Genomic DNA, 23,482 nt, shown 5'->3' with positions numbered 1-23,482 from the left:
CATTTCTATTGCACTTACATTTAAGTGGCCGTAAACTAGCTAATTCGTATCTGATCTTAAGCAAATAACACCAATTTAAATGACACAAACATGAATCTTGCAATAACATTTTATTGGACTCAGAACAAAGACTTGTAACTGTCCCTGCGTAATCTCTCCTCACGACTCTGTCATCAAGAGACACTGCCTGAAAATATGCGCACACCACCTGCAGAGTATTTGGCGACGCACCTCAAGTTTCCTTTCATATACAGATCTTTGTTGTGTACACCCCTGATACAGTACATATGGCCCCTGGTGTCCTGGTGCTTTGTCAGACCATCTGAGTTCACTTGGCTTGGTTGCATTGACATCTTTAAGCAATCTGTGTGCTAATGTGACATCCTGACCACACCAAAATGCACTTCTTCTTCAGAGGAACCCCATGAGGAGCCGATGTGAGAGAAGGAGACACATCCGTGAACTGAATAACATAAACAAAGAACTAAATAAACGGCAGCCTCTGTCCTGTGTGCGTCTATCTCATCCATGCTAATTCATCTTGGCTGGGGCCCAAAGGAAGTGATTAAAGGATATTCCAAAGTGATGAAACTGCTGCACTCTGTACATTTTTACATTTGATTATATAGCCAATTATGCTGCACATGAGCGATGGGATAAACCATGGAGGCTGGGAAGAGTCTGTTACACATACAAATGACCTAGGCTGACAGCCCTTCTGTGCACTCCACACTCTTTCTGTCATGCGTGTAAGTGTGGGTATAATTTTACTGTGTGTGTGTGTGTGTGTGTGTGTGTGTGTGTGTGTGTGTGTGTGTGTGTGTGTGTGTGTGTGTGTGTGTGTGTGTGTGTGTGTGTGTGTGTGTGTGTGTGTGTGTGTGTGTGTGTGTGTGTGTGTGTGTGTGTGTGTGTGTGTGTGTGTGTGTGTGTGTGTGCGTGCGTGTGTGTGCGCGTACGCGACTGCCTACGTGCGTGCGTGTTGGTGGAAGAGGGATATCCATGACACACAGGGTCACTGGTGTCAAGGTGACATCACACCCTGCTTGCTGACACTTAACCTGATATATTATTGTGTGATGTCATGATCAAAACCTACCTCAGCCACTTTGGCCTGAGCTGTGTGTGTGTGTGTGTGTGTGTGTGTGTGTGTGTGTGTGTGTGTGTGTGTGTGTGTGTGTGTGTGTGTGTGTGTGTGTGTGTGTGTGTGTGTGTGTGTGTGTGTGTGTGTGTGTGTGTGTGTGTGTGCGCGTGCGTGCGTCAATAGTCAATCATATTTAAATACCTCCCAATTCTTGAACATGGCCTTAAATCCAGCAAGACGCCAATTCACTATAAAGAATGCTGCTTTTATCGTCTCCTTGTAGATAATTCAATGTGTAATAATGCAAACTGCATACATTACGGAGTAGGTAACAACCTTCTAGGAGATTACATCAAATAAGAAGCAATTAGGTCATGAGTGAATTCTCAGATGAAGGCTTTGGTGCCAGGTGGTGATCCACATCCACATCATTTTACACGCAAAAACTGTTTTCATCTACTAGCCCTAAGGTTATCGTCTGTCTGCCTGTCTCTATCCATGCAAATATCGCAAACCATTCACTTGTTTCTGATCATCTCCCATTCTGATTCTGCATTTTCGTCAGGAATGAGAAATGCTAATTAAATAGAATGAAACTGGTATCTACTGTATATCAATCAGGCTGAAGGCACAAAAGGTGCCTATCTGTTTCGTGCATTCCCAATTCTGCCTTGCTTCGCTCCTCAAAAGAAATTCATCATTGTGTCTCAAAGGGTTTGGGAAACCTTCCTGGCCCGAGTCCATATTGGTTGTTACTGTATGTGATGGAGATTGAGACATCCATTGAGTTGAGTCTTTCGCTTTTGCACAAAAGACTGCCAGTCTTGAATGGAGAATCCTCTTGAGGTTCAGACCTTTGAATCTCATTACTGTACGTCCATACACCGTTCGTACTAAGGAAATGGGTAAGGTCAAGAGTATGGCGTACAATGTTAAGGTTTGCTTTTGCACATATTTTTTAAGTGAATTCAAACTTTAACCGCCTGTCCAGTTAGTTAGTTAGTGACCACTACAGTATTATGTCTCCCTAGCGTTCACTAATCATCCATACAGGTTTACTGTATGTGACGTAATCAGCACATGAGCTGTGCTGCTCTACTGAGCCACACCACTACAAGTTATGTATTGGCAGCGTTACCAGTGAGAAAAAAAGATAAAGATATACCTGTGTGTGTGTGTGTGTGTGTGTGTGTGTGTGTGTGTGTGTGTGTGTGTGTGTGTGTGTGTGTGTGTGTGTGTGTGTGTGTGTGTGTGTGTGTGTGTGTGTGTGTGTGTGTGTGTGTGTGTGTGTGTGTGTGTGCGTGCGTGCGTGCGTGCGTGCGTGCGTGCGTGCGTGCGTGAGGCATTGTTGCCATTGTAAGGAAGTGTAATTTACGAGCACAGTGTGCAAGGAAATATTACAACCAAAAAGATAGTGAGGCTGTGTGTGTGTGTGTGCGCGTGCGTGCATGTGGAGAGAGAGTGACTTCCACTCTTATTTTATGAAATACGCTAATTTCTGGTGATAGAAAGTCACGGTTCGGTTGATAAGATGATAGATCCTTGTATTTGTAATGGTGGATATAGCTTCTGTAGAGGGTGTTGTGTCTGTATTATGATCTAGGTTGAACGTCACACACCAGAAACCAAAACGGAAAGCTGCAGATGTGGCATTTCAAAGTTTCAGAGAGTCTGCCATTGGCACTTCAGTGGAACATCAGTGGATTGTCCAAGCATTGTCACGGAGAAAGGTGGGCATTTGCCAGGTGTGCAATGGTGCCAGGTGCGAATTGGCCTCATTTCACACCTGGCAAACCAGGCATGACAATGGGGAGGGGGGGGGAATACTTTATAGGGAAAGATCAGGAAAAGTGAAGAGGTCAGATGTCATGTCTGTGTACTCGTCTACTGGTAGTGGGAAAGCAGTCAATCACCATTTTTGCCCCTCAGGTTTTAACATTATTCATTCACATATTTGCCCATATTGGTATGGAGTTATTTTCTCTCACGCAGGCGTAGAATGGCAAAATCAGTTGATCATTATATGTAGGCTATGAGGTTTTGCAACTTTCTTATGTGAAATGTCACCCTATGTCACCTGATCTGATCTCCCGACGTAGTCAAAGTTAGTCAGGACAAGACAGCTTGGTCTGTTCAGTATTCAACTTTGTAGTTGGTTACGGTAGTTCTTTCATGCATTTTTTTCATTCACATCTCTTGTAAACTCTAGATATAAACCTTTAAATCTGCCAGTCTACAACTTTCGATACACAGTAGCCATTGTAAAATCAGCATTAGAATGTTCAGTTCAGTTCTGAACCTAGTCACAAGCTGTGTGACTTCTTTATTTTAATAATGATCACCGCTGCAACACTGGTGTGTGCTACTTTACTTTTGTTTGTTTGTCTCATCCTCTCCAACCTGAAGCGGCTGGTCTCTGCATGATTTTATAAAATGGATAGTTCCAGTCCTTGATTATGATTAGCTGAGCCACGTGTATTGTAATGCAGTCACAGGTGTGTTTTATAGTATAGAATATTTACTCTATAAACACCTGTGACCGCATTACATCAATATTACTGCACCAAATATATTGTTTTAAAATGCCAGATTTTGTTGTGAATTTTTATTTACTGTGGACTAATCAAGGATGAGTGATGGAAAGAGATGGACAGGATAGAGGATGAAAAAAAAACAACTAAATAATGTAGAGAGATGAAATTAATGACAAAGACCGGGATCGTTAAACAGATTACAGTTAAATGGTTAGTTTGCGGTTGTGCAGAGTAGACGTACGCCATCATACCTAACAACAGCCCTTAACTGTTCTAAAATCACTGCACACCATGGCCTCTCAGGGCTTATTGCTTTAGTATGCAGTACAACACAATTGCACAGAGTTTGTTGATTAAATCAACTGATCGATTAGTCCACCAAGAATTTCTTTAGTTGAGGACAGCCCTAATGGTTAGGTGTACAGCTATTGTTTAAGGTTCGAATTCGAAAGGGGTTGTTGGTAAGGTTAAATCTGAAATCAATAGGGGGTAACGACCAGGGATGGCGGCATCAGAAATGTGTGTGTGCGTGGGGGCGTGCGTGTGTGTGCGCGCGCATCATGGGGTGTCTCTTTATGTAGGACAGTAGAAATTGATTGCCAAGGCTACTAGCTGACCTACATAGGGACACAGACAAACTAGTTCCCTCAGCGAGCAAGCAGAGCGAAGTCGTGCTGCTGAACACAGAGAAAACAGACAAAGACATATTGTGTGTCTTACTGTAAATGTTTAATCAAAGAATAAAAAGACAGGCACATGCAAATATATGTATATTGTGTTCCTACATATCCACAGTGGTGTGCTGTTGGTGCCTTACCACTGCAACTTTTAGTTCAGAGTGTGTCCTGGAATGATCAGTGGTAAACAACTCTGTTGCATTAACGACTCTGTGTTCCAATTTTGGTCATTATAGGCAAAATGTAAAAAAGAAAGAAAAGAAAAACATTTTGAAAGGATTTTGAAAATAGCTGATCTACAAGCTCACAACCAATTAAATGAAAATGTTTGTGGTTAAGTGCTTAACAATATCCTCTAATTCCTTTTCCATAGAATTACTCAGGGCATATTCAGTCTCTCGCCCTCGCCCTCGCCCTCTCTCTCTCTCTCTCTCTCTCTCTCTCTCTCTCTCTCTCTCTCTCTCTCTCCCTCTCTCCCTCTGTGGTTAAAATATTTTGTGACACTCTAGACTAGAGCAATCAATATTGAAGTGTCTTCTGAAATTTGACTGAAGTATGCTGAAATATGCTTAAAAAACTGGTAGGGAAACCTTCAAGGCAGACAGTTCATACTCTTTTCTGGCAGTCCTCGTCCAATCCCAAACTAATCCTATAACTCCATTTACAGTAGCTTGAACACTTGGCCATGGTCACACCGTCTCTTTCTGAGATTTACTCAGAAAGAGACTAAATTGTCACCTGCTGTTTAGTTCTTCCCTTTGTATTAGTATTACTGTATATCCTATCTGTATCTCTATAACTCTAGCTGCTGTACTGCCTCTTGGCGACTGAATTTCTGCCACGGGCTCAATAAAGGTCTATCTATATAACAGTGTTACTGTGTCAATTAAGCAGAATTTGTAAAAAGTGTAAAATAATTATGCCTGTGATCTCAAGCAAAAGGTATGTCGTCCCTTTGAACATCTTTCTGTAAGCATAATACTTCCAAATATGTAGCTCACCTCAAGTAAACTATAGTACAACAGATGTATTGTTATTGGTGTTATATTGCTGCATGCAAGCCATTACTTCTCCATTCTCCAGCAGGGTTACCTCGGCTATATCAAGTGTTCTCTTTCTGTCAATCACTGTCTCCCTTCTATCGCCTCTTTGCCTTGTGCTGTTGGAACGTTCATGGTATTGACTGTATTAAACAGAATGTTAAAACACTGGGCTCTAGTAATAGCAGAGGGTTGAAGACGTCAAAGGCCTCCTAGCAGTAGTAGTGTGTGTGTGTTAGAAGCAGGCATCGCAAAAAGGAGTGGAGACACTGGAACATGCCCAGCAGGAACACACCAATCTACTCTGGTCCCTGATTTAGTGACAGCTTAGTCATGTCTAATCAGGGCAGTGTTAAAGACACCATGACATGGCCAGAAATCCTCATGTGTGCCGGTGGGGAAGACAAGCGAGCAATGAGAGACAACACAGGTACACGGCAGGTACGGAGGCTCAATACAAAACGCGAAGCAACGATACATTACATCGCCGAATAGAGATGATTTGACACTTCGAATAAATATAAGTGGTCTAACTTGACGTGCGTCAGGGACACTTCCGTCAATGAAGCTTGCAGTGTGTCAGGGCCTTAATATACTGTTTTTTATACTGTGTATTTGTTTGAAATAGTGACAGCTTATCCAGACAAGTCTCCTAGAGTGTTGGAGCAAAGAGCAGCAAACATTGAGTGGAGTAGGTGTCACTCAGAGCGCATGTAAACGCACCGTAAATGCATTAGTTCCCAGAAGTACGCTAGTTAGACTGGTTACCAGTCCAACAAGCAAGAACCCCCACCAATGCATAAAGGAAATTTAGGACCTCTTCTGTGTCCAACATCACATGAGCCTGTGCCTATGAACCCTGACCTGTAACCTCTATGCGACAAAAGCCTAAAAACAATTAATTTCACCCTCAGTCCCAAGTGCTGAACATGAAAGACAAGAACCCAGTTAATCAAATAACCACCAGGTTTTAAATTTGAGATGCCGCTTTTCAAAGACAAACTATTCAACTTTTCTGCACTGGTTTGCAAGTTTCTCCCATTGTCTGGTGCGAACAGAGAAAGGTCTTCAGAGCTGTTTTTTTCTAAATACACTGAGCTGCCTCTGACAGCTCCAGCTTTTAATGCAGGGGTGGGGAAGCGGGGAAGTGGGTGGGTAGTCAGAGAAAGTGAGAGAACTCAAAGAGGAAATATTTGGCACGAGAGTGGAAATAAAGAAGGAGAGCGGAGAGGCTGTGAAGAGAGGCTCCCTGACTCATTCTGTGGAGTGTTGAGTTGTGGCCAACCTTGGCCTTTCTCTAATAATCAAGCGTCTAGTCAGCCAAGAGCATCCTCCCCCCGCCAAAAACTACAAAACACCTATTATCAGCCTGCCTATTGAAAATCCATGGACACACATTTAAAGGCTACTGTTTAAGCTAGGCAACTGTGTTTTTTGGGTGAGTTTTTTCTATCTTTCTTTTTTTTTTTTACAGTGAGTGAGGGTGTTTGACACGTTGGCCTCTAGTTTTAAGGCACTAAAGAGGGCATTCTGCCTTCAACTAACTACCCAGCAGCACAATGTTTTCTCCAAGTTCCATGCAGGTGCTAACGAAATCTCCTGTCAGCGCCAAGATTCCCAAGCATTGTGAGCTGCAACCCCCACTGTGGATGTGGTGTTCCTGCATATGGGTGTGTCAGCAATATTCTGCTAACGATTTAATGTCCAAGTTTGGTTAATGACAGCCATATCTAACCGGTAAACAAATGTCGCATCCTTCTTGCCCTTTATTTAGAAAACCACATAGACATGGATAATAAAGTTGTGAAATAAAATGCTATAAATGCTAGTGTTCCTGTGGCGGGTTGTCCCTGTTCATTAAGCCCACCTTTTTAGTTCAGTACAGCACCAGCTGTACTGACAGCGCAGCTGCGTCAAACTCTCGAACCCATCAATTGTGCTGCCGATAAACATTAATGTTGCCACCCTCAAACTAGAGGCCCCTGTGTCTGTCGATCCAGACAGACCTCGACAATCTCACAGTCTGAAGGTTTGGACCAGGAAAGCAGTAGACATGAGTACAATCTAACATGGCTGGTTAACCCTGCAGAAGGGTGGGTGGTGAGGGAGATGGATGAACGGGCAGTCATATCCCTGCCTGCCGCTGTTGCATCGCAGCCTGGAATGGTCTGTAAAAGAGACTAGATACTACAGTATATAGACCAGGATGGACTAAGGCTAGAGTAAGCAGCATTTCACTGGAGGCTCCAGAGGTCCCTACAGTATAAACCACATGTGAGTGAGGAGCATTATGAAGGACAGCAGGTGTGCGTGCGTGCGTGCGTGCGCATGTTTTGTATTTGCAGACAGGTACACAGTGTGTTTTGTGGGCGCCTTGTGATTCGTGCCGCGCAGTGTGCACATTCGTTCAACAGATTGACCGATTCCTTTCTGTTTATTTCGACCACTGATCCCTTTCAGCAGCTTTAACTGTAGACTGCTGATAGAGGCCGGTCTGTCTTGCCGGAGCTTTTGACCCGACCCATAAGCCCATAGCTGTTGAGTGAAAAATGTCCTGTCAAGTTAAATGGGGAGCTGCTCGCCTCAGTGTGTGGCAGCGATGGGTGGGGTGAGGGGGTGGGGCGTGGTGACAGGGAGCACGAGTTAACCTCTCTACTCGTCATGTGTCTTTTCCTCTCTTTCTTCATCCCACTCTTCATCCATCTCCATCTCTGCCCTCTTGCTTCCTCTCTCATGCCCGTCCACTTCTCCCTAGGCCCAGACTCTCCTCTCCCATCCCCTCCTCTGTGACAAATGAATCCTGGTGGCTTATTTGTCTGCCGTCACAAGTGGCTGGCGGAGGCGGTGTGGACAGGAAGGGAAGCCGGTAACTTGGTGCCATTCCAGCTCCTACAACCACGCCTCTTAACTCGCCTCACGTGCACCTCTCGTGCCCCGCTCATCTCACACTCTCGTACAACAGCGTTTGCATTCCTGGGCAGAAATTGAAATCCTGTCTTATAGAATAACATCACATTAGTAATCCTTGTTGTTTAATCTGCCCAATGCGATTCCAACGAGAAAAGGGTGCTCCGCGCTTGTGGGTTGCAGCCGTCAGGACGTTAGGAAGCTAGGGGGAAATAGCATTTCCACAATATACAGTGCCACTTTTCGCATTTGTATTGGGCAGAAGTGAAAGTGCTTTCGGAGGGGTGTGCTCTATAGAGGCCCTTCAACGGCATACAGTGGGTGACCATTGACTTTGTCGTTTTTTTTCATTCTTCTCATGCGTTTCATGCAGGGCATGTATGATTTCCACTCTGTGCCACTAGGGGCAGCAGCGGTCTACTGCCTACAGCCCACAGCAGACAGCAAGAATATATTTGTTACTAGTTACTGTATATCCTCTCCAAACTGTACATACATTACTTTACACTTTTGTATTATGTTTTGACACTTGCTTTGGAAAATGTAAACGTATGTTTTATCATGCCAATAGCTCATTTGAATAGCAAAATTGTTTGTTTTGGGGTTTTTAGGCACTGTTTTTCCTATAAAGACAGAGAAAGATCCTGTATGTTGCTTACAGTACAAGATGTGACATTTATATTAAGCAAAATATTAAGCAAATAAAGTTAGATAGCATGATGCTGCGCTTAACATTAGTTTAATTTTAACGTCTTAATTGATAAAACGAGACGGGAAAATAAACGTATTTTTTTCTCTTGCCAATAGATTGGGTTTTCTGTTCAGCGTCGGGCAGTCAGGAACGCATCTCTGTCATTTTAGAAATGTTCAGACACACATTGGTTTCTGTCTGTCTGTCTCAAAAGTCTGTGGAGAGAGAGAGAGAGACAGACAGACAGACGTCTTATATGTTTTTTTTTTCTCGCATCAATTGTTGTGTAGTAATATTCCAACATTTTCCTCTATAAATGAAACAGCCCAGCTAGTGTAGCGGTTAAAACTGATGTCCGGTGATTTTTCGACCCGTGTTCGAATCCCACGCGATGAGCATACAAATTATTCATTCTCGTCTATTAGTTTGTATTGGCCAGTGCGTTATATATATATAATGTATGTATAATGGATTAATATTCATAAAACCAACAGACAGACTTTTATTTTAAAACATAGCAGATCTACAAGCTCGCAAAGCATCATGGTGCAACACTTTGTGAGCTTGTAGATCGGCTATTTCCACTACTACTTTATGGGACACTGCTCTCTCTCTCTCTCTCTCTCTCTCTCTCTCTCTAGTTTGATGAACATTGAACCTCATAATAACATCACTCCGTTCGCGACTGCATACAGAACGTGTGTCGGCTCTGATGTTTATTAGACAGCATGGACCTCCGCTTAGGTCCTGGAATCCAGAGCCTTATGTCAAGACTTGGCTGCGAGCACATCGCACGGCAGAAAGCACAAAAACCAAAGTGGCACAGCCTGTCATGTCAGATAACCCCGAGCCACTTTGGCAGTTTTTATAAGACAGGGGTTATTGGCGTCTTTTTGGTTTGTTTTATTTTATTTCCTCGTTTATAATTATTTCCTCCTCAATATTGTTTAAGAATTAATGTGCTATCCATGACATGCTGTCACCAGTTTACCAGTTCACTGTCTGTTATTTAATGATGATCGAATATTGGCTAAATGTTTACAATTTCTTCTGTCCAAACAATGAAAAGCACTTAGAAAAGGCAAGTGAGTCTCTCTTTAATTAAGCATGATGAGCCATGTGTTTTCCACAAAACAATTGAATATCATTGAATATAATGGCACCCTTGTCATACTACTATGTTATTATAGCTTTCAGTTGGCCACCACAGGCACAGACAGTGCGTTTTAGCGCAGCGCGGCCTGGCGCAGCGCGGCGGAGTGGTTGCGTGCGGGGGGTCGGGGGGCTTTCGTGGGAGGGGGGGGCGGGTGGATCAGAGCTTAACCCTAAAACCGAAATAAAGTAACAAAAAAAACTCCAATCCGCTCAAGAACCGCGCTCCCCCACTTCCAAAATTAGCACTAGCCTACAACACTGGCCCAGTCTCTTGCCAAACCGGTTATGTTAATGTATGCAGCCTATTCCAAATAAGCCAAGTGAGGAACTCTGCTATGCTATCAGGTTCCCCCTCCCCCCTACAGTACCTCTGTAGGCCTATCTCTTCTATCAAAGTATTTGTTCAGATACAAATTCAGAGCGGCCAATTTTGATATTTTTAATGCGCCTACATGAAGTTAGAGGGATGGGCAGAAATGGTGTAGGGTGTAGGCTATTTTCAACTGTTAATGGGTTTTTCTTTCTTCACAAATGAATTCTACTTTGTTGTACAACAGTGTCCCATAAAAGCTCACAAAGTGTTGCATCATGATTTGAATTCCGACTGAAAACGCCACCCTTGCGTCTCCGTGTGTACAACCAAATACGCATCTTTCCTGCACCGATGACGCTTGGGGCTTTTACAGCGCTGCTCCTACACTACCACGCACCGTCAGCAACAAGTGGACATGGAGTAAATGTACTTAGTTACTTTCCGCTTAGTTACTTTCACGTGCATATAAATGAGCCACGCGGTTTTATAAGAATGAAAACAAACGCCTCGCTGTTGGCCATGGATCACATGACGGTCGTCTGTTACGGTCATGGATGAACTCAAAATGTTACTTGAGTTCAATCAAAGTAAAAGTACAAAAGTATTGGCAAATATACTTAAAGTACTGAAATATTTGAAAATAGCTGATCTACAAGCTCACAATGCGTCGCAATGCGTTGTGAGCTTGTAGATCGGCCATTTTCAAATAGACTATGTGAAATAGGGCAAATAATGTATGTTTTATAATGTAATGATTTATATCTGCAAAGTAACTAGTAACTAAAGCGTTCAAATAATGGTAGTGGAGTAAAAGTACAATATTTTCCTCTGAGATGTAGTGGAGTAGAAGTAAAAGTAAAAATAGCAGATCAGCATGCTTATAGCGTGGGATTCGAACCCGGGTCGTAAAATCACGCGACATCAGTTTTAACCGCTACACTAACTAGACTATTTCATTTACAGAGGAAAGTGGTACAATGATACTATACAGAAATTGATGCGAGAAAAAAAAACATATAAGACGTCTGTCTGTCTGTCTCTCTCTCTCTCTCTCTCCACAGACTTTTGAGACAGACAGACAGACAGACAGACAGACAGACAGACAGACAGACAGAAACCAATGTGTGACATTTCTAAAATGACAGAGATGCGTTCCTGACTGCCCGACGCTGAACAGAAAACCCAATTTAAACGCTCTAAGCACACGTAATTATTGCTAGTTATTATTATTATTATTATTATTATTAATATAAGACATCTATCTGTCTGTCTGTCTGTCTGTCTGTCTGTCTGTCTGTCTGTCTGTCTGTCTGTCTGTCTGTCTGTCTGTCTGTCTGTCTGTCTGTCTGTCTCTCTGTCACAAAAAAAGTGACTCCAAAGCGGCACCTTGTGGTAGTATTTGGAACTTAAATTTACTGCAAAGCGGGTGAGGCAAATGAGTGAAGTGATTCTCTTATGAAAAGCGACAAAGTCAATGGTCACCCACTGTATGTATGGCATTTTTTGTTAGAAATAGGTCCCTCCCACTCATTTTGAGGCCAATTACAGGCAAACCGTATGGCATATAAAATGGCAAGTTGGACGGCCATTGCTACTTGACTCCCAAGATCATGTGTACCTGGTAAAAATAAAGAAAATCATGTTTCTGCAATAAACAGTGACATTTTCAGCATTCGTCGGGCACTTATTGGCTCTGGGTTGTCTCTATGTGACAAATTTGGGGTAAATAAAATAGGAGTAAAATACGTAGGCCCCTCCTGCAAACTATACTGTTGTTGGCAAAGCTGTTTCCTAGCACGTTGTCTCGTGTGGCCTGCCACTCAATCTCCATTCGGAGAAACTCTCATTTCAAATGTTCTCCCCATGTCTCCTAGGGTAGTTAATACCCTCACAAAAACATGTAGTAATCCTGGTCACTATACTGCCTCCCCCTGGTCAGCCGGGGCGCCTGATGGAGGGGAAGGGAAATGGTTGGAATAACGTGTTCCTTCCACGCGCTACGTCCTACCAGGGAAACTCCCCCCTGTCAGGTGAAAAGAAGGTCAGTTGGCTCTCATGCATTGAAGGAGGCATGAGCTCGGCCCTGGCCTCCCTAGGCTGGTGGGGGGAGTGTAGTGCCCAGGATCACTTAGCAAATTGGCACCAGGTGAAAAAAGGGTTACAAAAATCGAGGGATAAAAATTTTAAAAATACATTTAAAAAAAAACGAATTTCAAACGGTGGATAGAACCCAGTAGCTCACTCGCTGGGAAGTGGTTAAACTGTGATAGAGTGGTGACAGAACCAGAATTCGTATGTGATTTTCTGACTGGCTGCGAACCAAAGTTAGATTGAACAATATGAAGTCTACATCTTGTAGCCTTAAATGGTTCGTAAAGAATATATATATATTTTTCTGTAAATAATTGGGTGTGTGAAAATGACAGCCAGCTATTATGACTAGTCATACCTAATATCTGTGACATGCATACAGTGAATGTTATCTGATCTTTGTTTGTGTGTGTGTGTGTGTGTGTGTGTGTGTGTGTGTGTGTGTGTGTGTGTGTGTGTGCAGTGGCGTAACGGAGGGGTAGCAAGCGATGCGGTGCGGGGGGGCCACCAGCAGGGGGGGCCCCGCCTGCGCTGATACAAATATTTTTACAGCAAAAAAAAAGAAAAAAGTTGATTTATATTGGTCAAATAGAACCGAATTAGACCCGAATTAGACCCAAATTAGACCCGATTTTTTTTTCACGTGCGTGCGCGAAGCGCACGCGCGCAGGTTCATGTGCGTGCCTCATGTGAAACTCCCGCGGGGAGGCCCCGCGATTCTGCGTTACGCCACTGTGTGTGTGTGTGTGTGTGTGTGTATGTGTGTGTGTGTGTGTGTGTGCGTGTGCGTGCGTGCGTGTCCTTGTGTGTGTCCTTGTGTGTGTCCGTGTGTGTGTGAGGAGTGATATGCGAACATGTCCATGCACAGGACGCTGGGGGCATACAGTTCACTTGGCAACCTCTAACCCTGATCCATTTGTTATAGTCCTGGTAAAGTCATGTCAGTGATCTAACAGAGGAACCGACCGCTGTTTATGTGTTATGTTCGACTGCATGCATAGCATTTGAATTTCCTTCCAGGACTATTATAGTCTAACGTGCATCAACATGTGACATTTGAACCTTTGTCTCCCTGCTTGTATTAGTGCATCAGTGCCCTCGTCACATTCAGCAGGTGATACAGTTTATCCTTAGTACAGCATCCGACGTTCATTTATAATGACTGCCAGATAATGTGCATGTGTGCCTGTCAGTCAAACGGGGGCTGTTTATAGTCATGTCTGTTTAAGTTCATCCCTGAATCGTTTTTATTTCATCGACTGTGGTTTTCAATATTGAAAAGAAACTCATCTCCTTTCAGCACCCCTCGCTGCCTTCCCCCCCCACAGCCTGTGTTCCCTTTCTGTGTGTGTGTGTGTGTGTGGTGTGTGTGTGTGTGTGTGTGTGTGTGTGTGTGTGTGTGTGTGTGTGTGTGTGTGTGTGTGTGTGTGTGTGTGTGTGTGTGTGTGTGTGTGTGTGTGTGTGTGTGTTGGGGGGGGGGGGGGGTCCCTCTTTTGCACAAAGCAATAGAATATCAGTTTCCCTTTCAACCTGGACTATACAGTCGCAAGATTGCTTTGTGCGTCACCATCAAAACACAGCGGGGAGCATTGCAATCCTCTTGTGCTCAGCAGTCTGAAACCATCTAGTCCCTCTGTCTTTGCGCTGAAAGACAGGGTTAAGCTTTTATCTCATAAAATACCCAATGAAAATCCCTCAGTCAATGGTACGTTCATTTTTGAGGCCTGCATTAACATAAAAACGAGGGCTTGTTATACAGTTGAAACTTCAATGAAAAGAACACAAAATACATTTAATGAAATTCAGATGCTGGAGCTCTGGCTCCATGAATCTCATTAAATGGTCTTTGTGCTGTTTTTTTTCCATCCTGTCTTTGTGGCAGAGGTCCTCCAGTGCCCTTAATAATGTGGCAGATTTCATCATATTCCTGATTTAGCAAGGACAATGCACGTCTTGTTAACTTGTTCACTTTTGTATGCCCGAGCCAATCTCCAAAAACAGGCCCACGTATCGCAGTGTGTCGTGCTCCTCATAATGAAGCCCTGATTTATACTTTGTTGTGCGCTGGTGTTGCATGCTGAAAATGGCAGATATACAAGCTCACAGCATGTTCTGACATGACATGCTGTGAGACAAAATAAATGAGGCGCTGGAGCACTATAAATGCCTTTTTTATCTGTAAGGTGCTATATAAGGACTGACGTTTCGAATCCAGGAGCATCTTCATCAGAGTCGTACACAACTGCTCTTTTCGGCACGTGACACCATCGTACGAGTATAAATCGGATTTTATGCAGACTATGGTGCATTTTTCTTTTCTTTTTTGTCATGGAAAAAGTTGCCCACTAACTCAATCTCTCTGCCTATTTCCCCCCCTCTTTTTGTCTCTCTGCATAGGATTTGGTTTCATAACTTTTGAGACTGAAGACGTTGTAGAGAAAGTCTGTGAAATTCATTTTCATGAAATCAATAATAAAATGGTAAGTCACACTCTTTTTTTCCTCTTTTTTTTCAATTTCTGGAGGGCGTTGAAGGATTAATATTTGATTTCCTATTTCCCGCGGTGTTAGCATTGGGTTGGCATTGGGTGGGTTTGTGTGTGGGTTTGTGTTCCTATGCACACACTCTTGACCACATGCCAGTTTTCTGTGTGTGTTAGTGTTTGCTGGTGCATACTGTGAAAGCAACTACACACACAAACAAACACACACGCACGCACGCGCACACACGCACACACACAGGTCTCTGGGTTGGGAAAGCCGTGGTATGCACTGCCCACAAACCATGAAATTGTGTGGTTGAGTTCTGACTGTCAATCTAAGGGACTGGAGAGTGGAGCCTCTCCCTCTTCTGCTCAATTCTCCAGCTCCAGCTCCTGCTCCACAAACACACACACACACACACACACACACACACACACAGACACTGTGGCACTGTCCAGGGATGTGGCTGGAAAGCCACTGGCAAAGCGGGAGCTCATTAAACAGGGATTAACACCCTCTACTGAGTCCCAGAGATTGTTATATGTATTACATGCTGGTGATATGTGGTCATCATGGAGCACTGTGGTGATGAGCAACGTTTTTCCAAGCGTTCATGTCATCCACAGTATGGTAACTGACAGATGCAGAGATACAGCGGTAATTTACTACTAGTACATTTACTACTAGTAATTTACTACTAGTAAATTACTAACCTCTAGCCATCATTGACACTTTAAACAAAAAAATGAAACCTGCATTACGTAAATAGATAATATTTTACTAGATGTGCGTAATTGCTATATGCTATTGAATGAATTGCCTTACAAACTTACAATAACTTTACAAGCGGTGAATCAAGTCCTGTTTCTCCGTCTTGGGGATGTTACAGTTGTTCAGTAACATAGATCCTCCCGTCTCTCACTCTCTCCAGCTCTTTAACACATCCACCGCCAAGGGCTAATCTCATAATGTACTCAACAGTGCCAAGGTTTTATTGTTGTTTTTTGTTTTTTTCAAGTCGCCATAGGCCCCGTTAAAATCCTTTAGAATGCGCGATGGACTGTTTGTAAACAATGTGCACATGTCCCTGCGTCTATTAGTCCATACCACGTGTCAAACGGAGCCGCCATGTTTGAGTTCTGACCGTTTATGTTAACATGGGAAATGCGAGGAGGAAAAACTATGCAGGTTTTAGTGTGCTACTTAGAATGGAGGCCGACGGGAAACAAAAAACGGGATCGCACTTCCGGTTGACTTCCGGTGGTGTTACACTGAAAATGGTCCCCGTAGAAAATTGAAAAAAAAAAAAATCGAAAAAAAGGAAAAAGCACCCGGACCGTAGCACTACGGTCTCGGCGCTTAACAGTTGGATTTAACGGACCGTAGGACTACGTTCTTGGCGGTTGATGTGTTAATAAACAGAAAATACATTTCCAGGTGGGTTGCCAATATAATCCAATCAGGAGAAAGAACCCATTCATCAGCTTCAGTTATAGTGTTCAGTTTCAGATTTGTCTGCTTTCTTTGTGTCATCACTTCCAATTCAACTTGTTTATTCTGTATCCCGTATGAGGCGACTGACCCCTCCCGCCATCGCTTTGCACTCCTGTCATCTGTTAGGAGGTTTAAGAGTAGCCCATCCAGGCAAGCACCAGCAGGCTGTTTAACAATGTCTTCTCTCAAACCATCAGAACTCTGAACACTCGCCAAATACTTCCTCAACATCAACACCTAAGGGGGGCTTTCCAACAATGGCCCTTAGCTGTGATATAATGACAATATACCATGGCCTGGAGTGAATTAGTGCTTATTAAGTAAACCATCCGTGGCCCACAGTCACTCTCTCTCTCTTTGTGTATTGTGTTCACATTAGGGGTGCAGCCGTTTTCGGGTTAAAACCGAACTGTACAGTTCACTCCTTTACGAACTGCAGGTTTTCAGTTTTGCAAAAAAATTAAAGAAAATCCCGGGATTCCCTGTGATCCGCCAGTGAATCCAACTGGTGTTGCTCGCCAAAAACATCTGATCCACAAGCATCATGACACATTGGAAGCCTGTAGATTGGCGGGGGACACCATCAGATTGATAAATGAGCAAAATGATTAGACTTGTTGTCCTCTCCACTCCTTGCAGGAGCTCATTTAAAGACGGGGTGCCGTGATTTTCAGTGATTCCCCCCCCCCCCCCCCCCCTTAAACATAATCATCAGGTATTATGGTTATACTAGGAGGAAGATTTTTTTTCAAAAAGGTGTACAGAAAATTATGTTTTTCTGTGGACACGCCTCCAGTTCATTAAGTATACCTGGTTCTCACCTTAGCACCTCCTCCACCACCTTAGCACCACCCACCTCTCCTAGTCCCTCCTCCTCCTCATGCCCACACCTGTTGTGTTATGATAATGAGGGGGAGGGTATATGTTTACTGTGTCACTAAAGCACTGTTTTTCTATTGGCACATTTGACCCTCAAGGTTTCAGCCTCAAGGAAGAAACTCAAAATAGTCAGAGAAGACATAAAACACCATAAAAACACCACCAGGGGGCTTAATGAAGTTCTATTAACCTCATAGACACATGAAAAACAGAAAAAAGTGCAAAACCATGGCACCAGTTCTTATTTCCGTCAGACCACTTTCAAGAAAGTACTCGATGACTTCTTGTAAGCGTTATAAGCATTTCCTTAAATCCTTATGCAGAGATTAAAATCCGATGTTTAATAGCGCCAAACTAAACTTTGAAGAGATTTTCTTTGTGACAGTACCTTCCCCGCACACGTGTGAGGCATAGTGACATAAGGTGCATTTTTTTGCCTTGAGCATAATCATATAAGTAAATCAGTGATAGGCTGGTAAAGGTAAAAATAAATGCCTTGATAATAATGAATGGCAGAAAATACTGGAATGTCCAAATATAATTTATTTTTTTATCACTACAGTAATAAGTCAACTAAAGAGAACATTTTGGAAATATATTTTTTTTCTGGACCGAAACCGTGACCCAAAAACCGAGATTTGAACCGAACCATGGGCTAACTGAACCGTTGCACCCCTAGTTCACATTCTGCCAGTATGACCTGAGAACAACAGAACCACCTGAAATCCTCAGTGTTTATTAATTTGACTCTGAGAGTCCATTTGTACAGTCTTAAATTAAGACTGAGGATTTTACTGTGCACCACATGTGCCAGGGGCTGGATAGAGCAGTGGTTCGCCATTTTTTTTTTGTCTGGACCGTTATGCCTATGGTCATGCGCATATATGGGACCGACCGACTTCAAACTCGGCGCGCATCGGCAAGGACTCGACGGAGTGCGGGTGCCCGCCGTCGAGACGTTTGGATACCGCCGATCCAACTGATATACCCAAATATGGGCATGACAATATATAGGCATAAAAGGGACGAGGACTGATAGATACAGAGATATATTATGTGCATAAAAGGGACACAGGTAGACAGATAGATGCAAAGATCTCCATAGATTGGCACAAAAGGCACACAGACAGACGGGTACAACGGGTGAAAAAGACCCCGACACTATGACTCAGGCATATTGGTCAGATCGGCGGTGCAACGTATTTTAAATCTGCCTTATGGTGACGTTATAACAGCCCATTAGACCATTTGGCCTATAAATCTTGAACCGATGGATTCCTTGGTATATGATGCGATGGAGGGGTGTGTCTCCACCAGGTCAGATAGGTTATTGTGGGCCAGCAATGTTGATGGAATATGAAGAATCGGACAGATCCATCTTGATCACGTGAGAGATAATGTGTCAAAAAATGTGTTAGCAAAAATCTGCCTCAATTATATATAAACTTTATTTCAGACACAATAGAGATACAAAACAGACAATAACAACACATAGGTAGCCTGAGTGTACCAGACTGTTTTCACTCCATAAAGCCCAGATCAAAAGAGTATAAAAAATGCCTCCAGTGTTTCCAGAAGCATGAGCATTTGTTGCTCAAGGTAGTGCGAATGTGCGTGCAAAGTTTCACCGCAATCGGACATCGGTTATATGTCTTGCTCAGGCCAGGGACATGTAGAGGCTTGGAGGCAAACCGGTGGCCTTCTGATCACTAGACTCTCTACCCACTCAGCTACGACAGCCCGAAGAAGATGAGACACGTTGAACACCACGTGACCCATTGCTACGGTAGTGACAGAAACCCCCCAGCGGACAAGATCAGAGCTGTGCTGGAGCCCTGGCGTCGTCTGAGGCTGGTGGCTCTTCATTGACACCTGCACAGCAAAATCCTCACTGTTGATTTAACTCTGAGAGTGCGTGTGCCTTTGATCTCTTGCTGTAGGCATAAGGTTGTCCATAACACATTCCAGAGGCGTTTTGCTCTGCCAGAGAGAGGTTTAGGAAGGGCTTTGGTTGCACTGCTCAATGCCAATGCCCCGTGTTACCCTTTCAGAGCTTCAGCAAAGTGCTGGTGTCTTCCAGAGCCAGGTAGAGCCAGGTTGGGTGAAGTTAACGGGACTTCACGGAAGATGTCAAAACTGAGAGCGTTACTTAGGCTACTTGAGCTGCACAGACGACATCGGTTGCAATCAAAATTCACGATCCTTTAGGTATTGCAGTTTCCATACATATACAGTACAGCAGAGGAAAAAAACGCAATTAAGAAATTGCTTTACGTCATTTACTTTGTAAAACTAGTAACAGACCATGTTGGCCCATGATGAATGCATTAATAATTAATCTGTTACAAATATATTAACATTTAAGTGCAATATAAATGCTTCAGCGCGATTGCAAACACACGCATTCACGTGCGCATGCACACACACACACACACACACACACACACACACACACACACACACACACACACACACACACACACACACACACACACTGAACAGTGGTACTGTAGTGTATTTGTCTACCCTCTGCAAATACATGTATACTCTAGCACGTTAGTTAAGCCAATCGACTATGGCGGAACGAGGGGTAAATGCTACAATTTAAACAGCCTGCTGCACTCCAATTTTGATACTAAACACATCATTACCGCAGTATGTGACCATTTTGTCCACTATTTTCCTGTCATCATAATTAACAGGGAAGCCATTTTCCTCCCAAAGAGGGGGGACTTGTAAGATGAAGGCAAAAGAATTGCACATGGACTGAACCGAGGGGGCTGTACCCAACAGGATGCATACCGTTCCTACTCAACTGAGAAAAACCTGTGTTCAAAAAGTGAAGTACTAAGCAGAAATAGACCTCATCCATCCTCCTTATGACTATTATGTAAGATAGGTCATAAATGATTGATGCAGATACAGTAGAACCTAGATTACCCTGCCTTGTCCTGGCCTGACCTGTCAAAGGTACAGGCGGCAGGCAATGGCTCTGCCACCCGCATGATATGTGATGTAACATTGGATCCCACAGGACATGGTCAGCCAGCCGTTGTCCATGTGCTGTACAGGTCTTCTTGCATTTGAGAGCGGTGTCAGAGTGAGCTGTCTCATGTATCATTCAGTCGTAGTTCGTTCATAGCCGGCGATAGCTGCCTATCGCCTGGCCAACCCATTTTCCTGAACAGATACGACATACATCATGATATAGATTATACTCATATTGTAGAATATGGATAATCATCATCACTTCATCATCATGCCTCCTCCTATCTGACTCATGTGATGCATTGGCTGAAAGTCTTCCACCATGCGTGACCATTCCTGCATAATGTGTTTATCAGCAAGCAGTCTTTTGCAAAGTACAACTTTAAGCACATCAACTGATAACTGAACTTTGTAGATTTTAAATAATTCAACACATACTCCATTTATGTATTAATCAGACAAAAAATATCTGAATTTTTGTTAATTGCTCAGCACTAGTTGGTCCTTTTTTTCTCCAGGGCACCACAGCATAAAAAGCTGTTACTTCCTCTGTAGCAGAAAGAACACTCACACATTTTATTAGTATGCGATAAAAATGTTTAGGGAAATTGATAAATGGAAGATTGGACTTTCCCACGCTGCCTAATTTCCAGACATATGAGCGTCAAGCAACCAGTCGAAGGTGGCACCACAAGGCTGATGGCAGATTTTCTGACAGGAGTCCATCCATCATTTCCACAATCTCAGCTCTCCTCCCACCCTGCCTTTATACTGTAGACGACCAACATGAATTCACAATGATACCTCTCAAACATTGCCTGTTAAGAGTGACCTGTATGCAATTGGCATTAGTGCAAAGGTACTGACCTTAATATGTCATTTATAAAAAATAGCAGAGAATAAAGCTGAAAAAGGAATGCTGCAGGGTCCCAGCGCCCAAGGATATTTTGGAATGCAACAACACATCATGAGAAACAGTATTTATCAATGCTAAAATGCGCATTAGCAGTCAAACGTTGTTCTTTATGTATTTTTAAATTATTTTCTACATTGTAGATTAATACTGAACACATCAAAACTATGAAAGAACATTTAATATGGAATTATGTAGTGAACAAATAAGCGTTGAACAAACCAGAATATGTTATTCTCCAAAGTACATTAAAATAAATATAGAAAGTACATTTTCTTCAGAGTAGCCTCATTTTGATGAGTCAAAAGGTTAGATTTTTGGTTCCACTCACCGTGTCTTTGTGAGACACAGGGACATGTGTGTTTGCCACGTGAAGCATGGAGGAGGAGGAGGTGTGATGGTGTCGGGGTGCTTTGCTGGTGACACTGTGGATTTATTCAAAATTCAAGGCACACTTAATCCCGGGAACACATCTGTGTCATTTTAAGATTTCTTTGGCTATTAAAAAATAGCAGATATACAAGCACATAGCGCGGCACCGAGTGCCACGCTATGAGCTTGTAGATCTGCTATTTTCTGAAAAATCTTGGAAAATTTGAGCAAATCTTTGAATATATATATGTAGCGTTGTCCGATATTGGCTTTTTTACCGATAACCGATATACCGATATTGTCCAACTCTTAATTACCGATACCGATATCAACCGATACCGATATATGCGGGGATTATTGTGATCAGGGTAAGCTCAAATTTCCTATCACACACACCATATACAGTAAGAACTCCTGTAACTTATTTATAAAGCAAAAAAAAAAAACCCGATACCGATATTTTCCCGATATCAATTTTTATGCTAATATCGGCCGATAATATCGGGAGGCCAATAATATCGGACATCCCTATATATATGTTTTAACTTCGATCTGTGCTTCTGGGGGTCCCTGGAACGACATATTTTGAGATGGGGGTCAGCGGCCAAATAAATATCATTTTGGGGGTCCTTGACATGAAAAAAGTTTGAGAACCACTGATATTATAGCAACATGAGTTTTTTCAAAAAACTGTTAGGATTTAGAAGACATTTGTAGAATCCCCAGAAGCAAAGATTTGAGTTATAAATGTTCGCTTTAAAAAAATACATATATTCAAAGATTTGCACAGATTTTCAAAAAAGAGCAGATCTAAAAGCTCGTAGCGCTATGAGCTTGTATATCTGCTATTCTTTTTTAATAGCCAAAGAAACCTTAACATAACACAGATGCGTTCCCGATCTTAATGGGTTAGCCAGCATGGCTACCACAGCATTCTGCAGCGAAGTGCCATCCCATCTGGTTTGTGCTTACTGGTAGTTTTCACATGTCCTCACTATAGGACGATAGGATCCACATTACATATCAGCACACAAGACCAGCACATCAGTGAACTGAGAAATGTAAATTCTCACTCTCCTAGAAGGTTTAAGTACGAGGCTAATACAGTCGTTACACAGGTCATAACAGACTGGATGGGTTGCTCTGTTCTTACTATCGCACATAACGTTTCTGAGTGCAATTTGCATGCCTCTTATTTAGAAGATGTTCCTTCCTGCTTCCTATTGCATGATTGAGTCTAGAAGAGAAGTCATTATGTTCCCACTAGTCTTTTTTTGTGTGGGTATATAATTACCAGATTGGGGGAGGCAAGTCTGTACTACTTCCCTGTTTCGAAAGTGGGTGTCAGTGACTTACTTTTTTCATAAGTACAGATTTACTTTAGAATCTGTTTTTGTGAAAGCGGTTCATCTGCAGAAGAGACACATTATCAGAATGTCTCCCAGAGGAGTGGGTCCAATAATAGAGAGGGACACTTAGTGAATGGTTTTAGGGATTTTGTAGGCAAAATATGTTTAGCTTTCTTATTATACTGCTAGCTGAAAAGTGATATTTGACATAAAGAAGCGTGGAAAATGCACCGCTACTTTTAAAATACCACAGAGACACAAACAGCTGACATGCTATACTTTTTTGGTCCTGTAAATGTTTATAATATAGGAATTTAGCATGCTGTACTTACAAAGTGCAAGAATGGAGAAAGCCGCATGAACTGTAGTCAACCAACAAGCAGTCAAATAAATACTGTAGAGTGCCATAAAATAACTACATTAGCAGGCCAGGCTGTACCATTGAGAGTGTTCTGACAGGATGTCAGAACATTGTGGTTTAGCAGCCCGAACTGACTTTCTGAATATTAATATGT

The 23,482-nt window shown here is 42.8% G+C and overlaps 1 protein-coding gene across 7 annotated transcripts in view; it reads left to right on the top strand.

Moving 5' to 3' along the window:
* The window catches only part of LOC311057925 (RNA-binding protein Musashi homolog 2-like), a 266,036-nt gene that overhangs the window by 178,335 nt on the left and 64,219 nt on the right, over positions 1 to 23,482 (top strand). For all 7 annotated transcript variants that reach the window (XM_084075126.1, XM_084075124.1, XM_084075125.1 and 4 more), the window contains one exon: positions 14,887 to 14,969. In XM_084075126.1, coding sequence (XP_083931252.1) covers positions 14,887 to 14,969 — 83 coding nt within the window. The remainder of the gene's footprint in view (positions 1 to 14,886; positions 14,970 to 23,482) is intronic.

Source organism: Gymnoscopelus microlampas (genome assembly GCF_963454915.1).
Source record: "Gymnoscopelus microlampas genome assembly, chromosome: 12".
NCBI lineage: Eukaryota > Metazoa > Chordata > Actinopteri > Myctophiformes > Myctophidae > Gymnoscopelus > Gymnoscopelus microlampas.
Note: the sequence above shows the minus strand (reverse complement) of the source record. Positions and strands in the feature narration are given on the sequence as shown.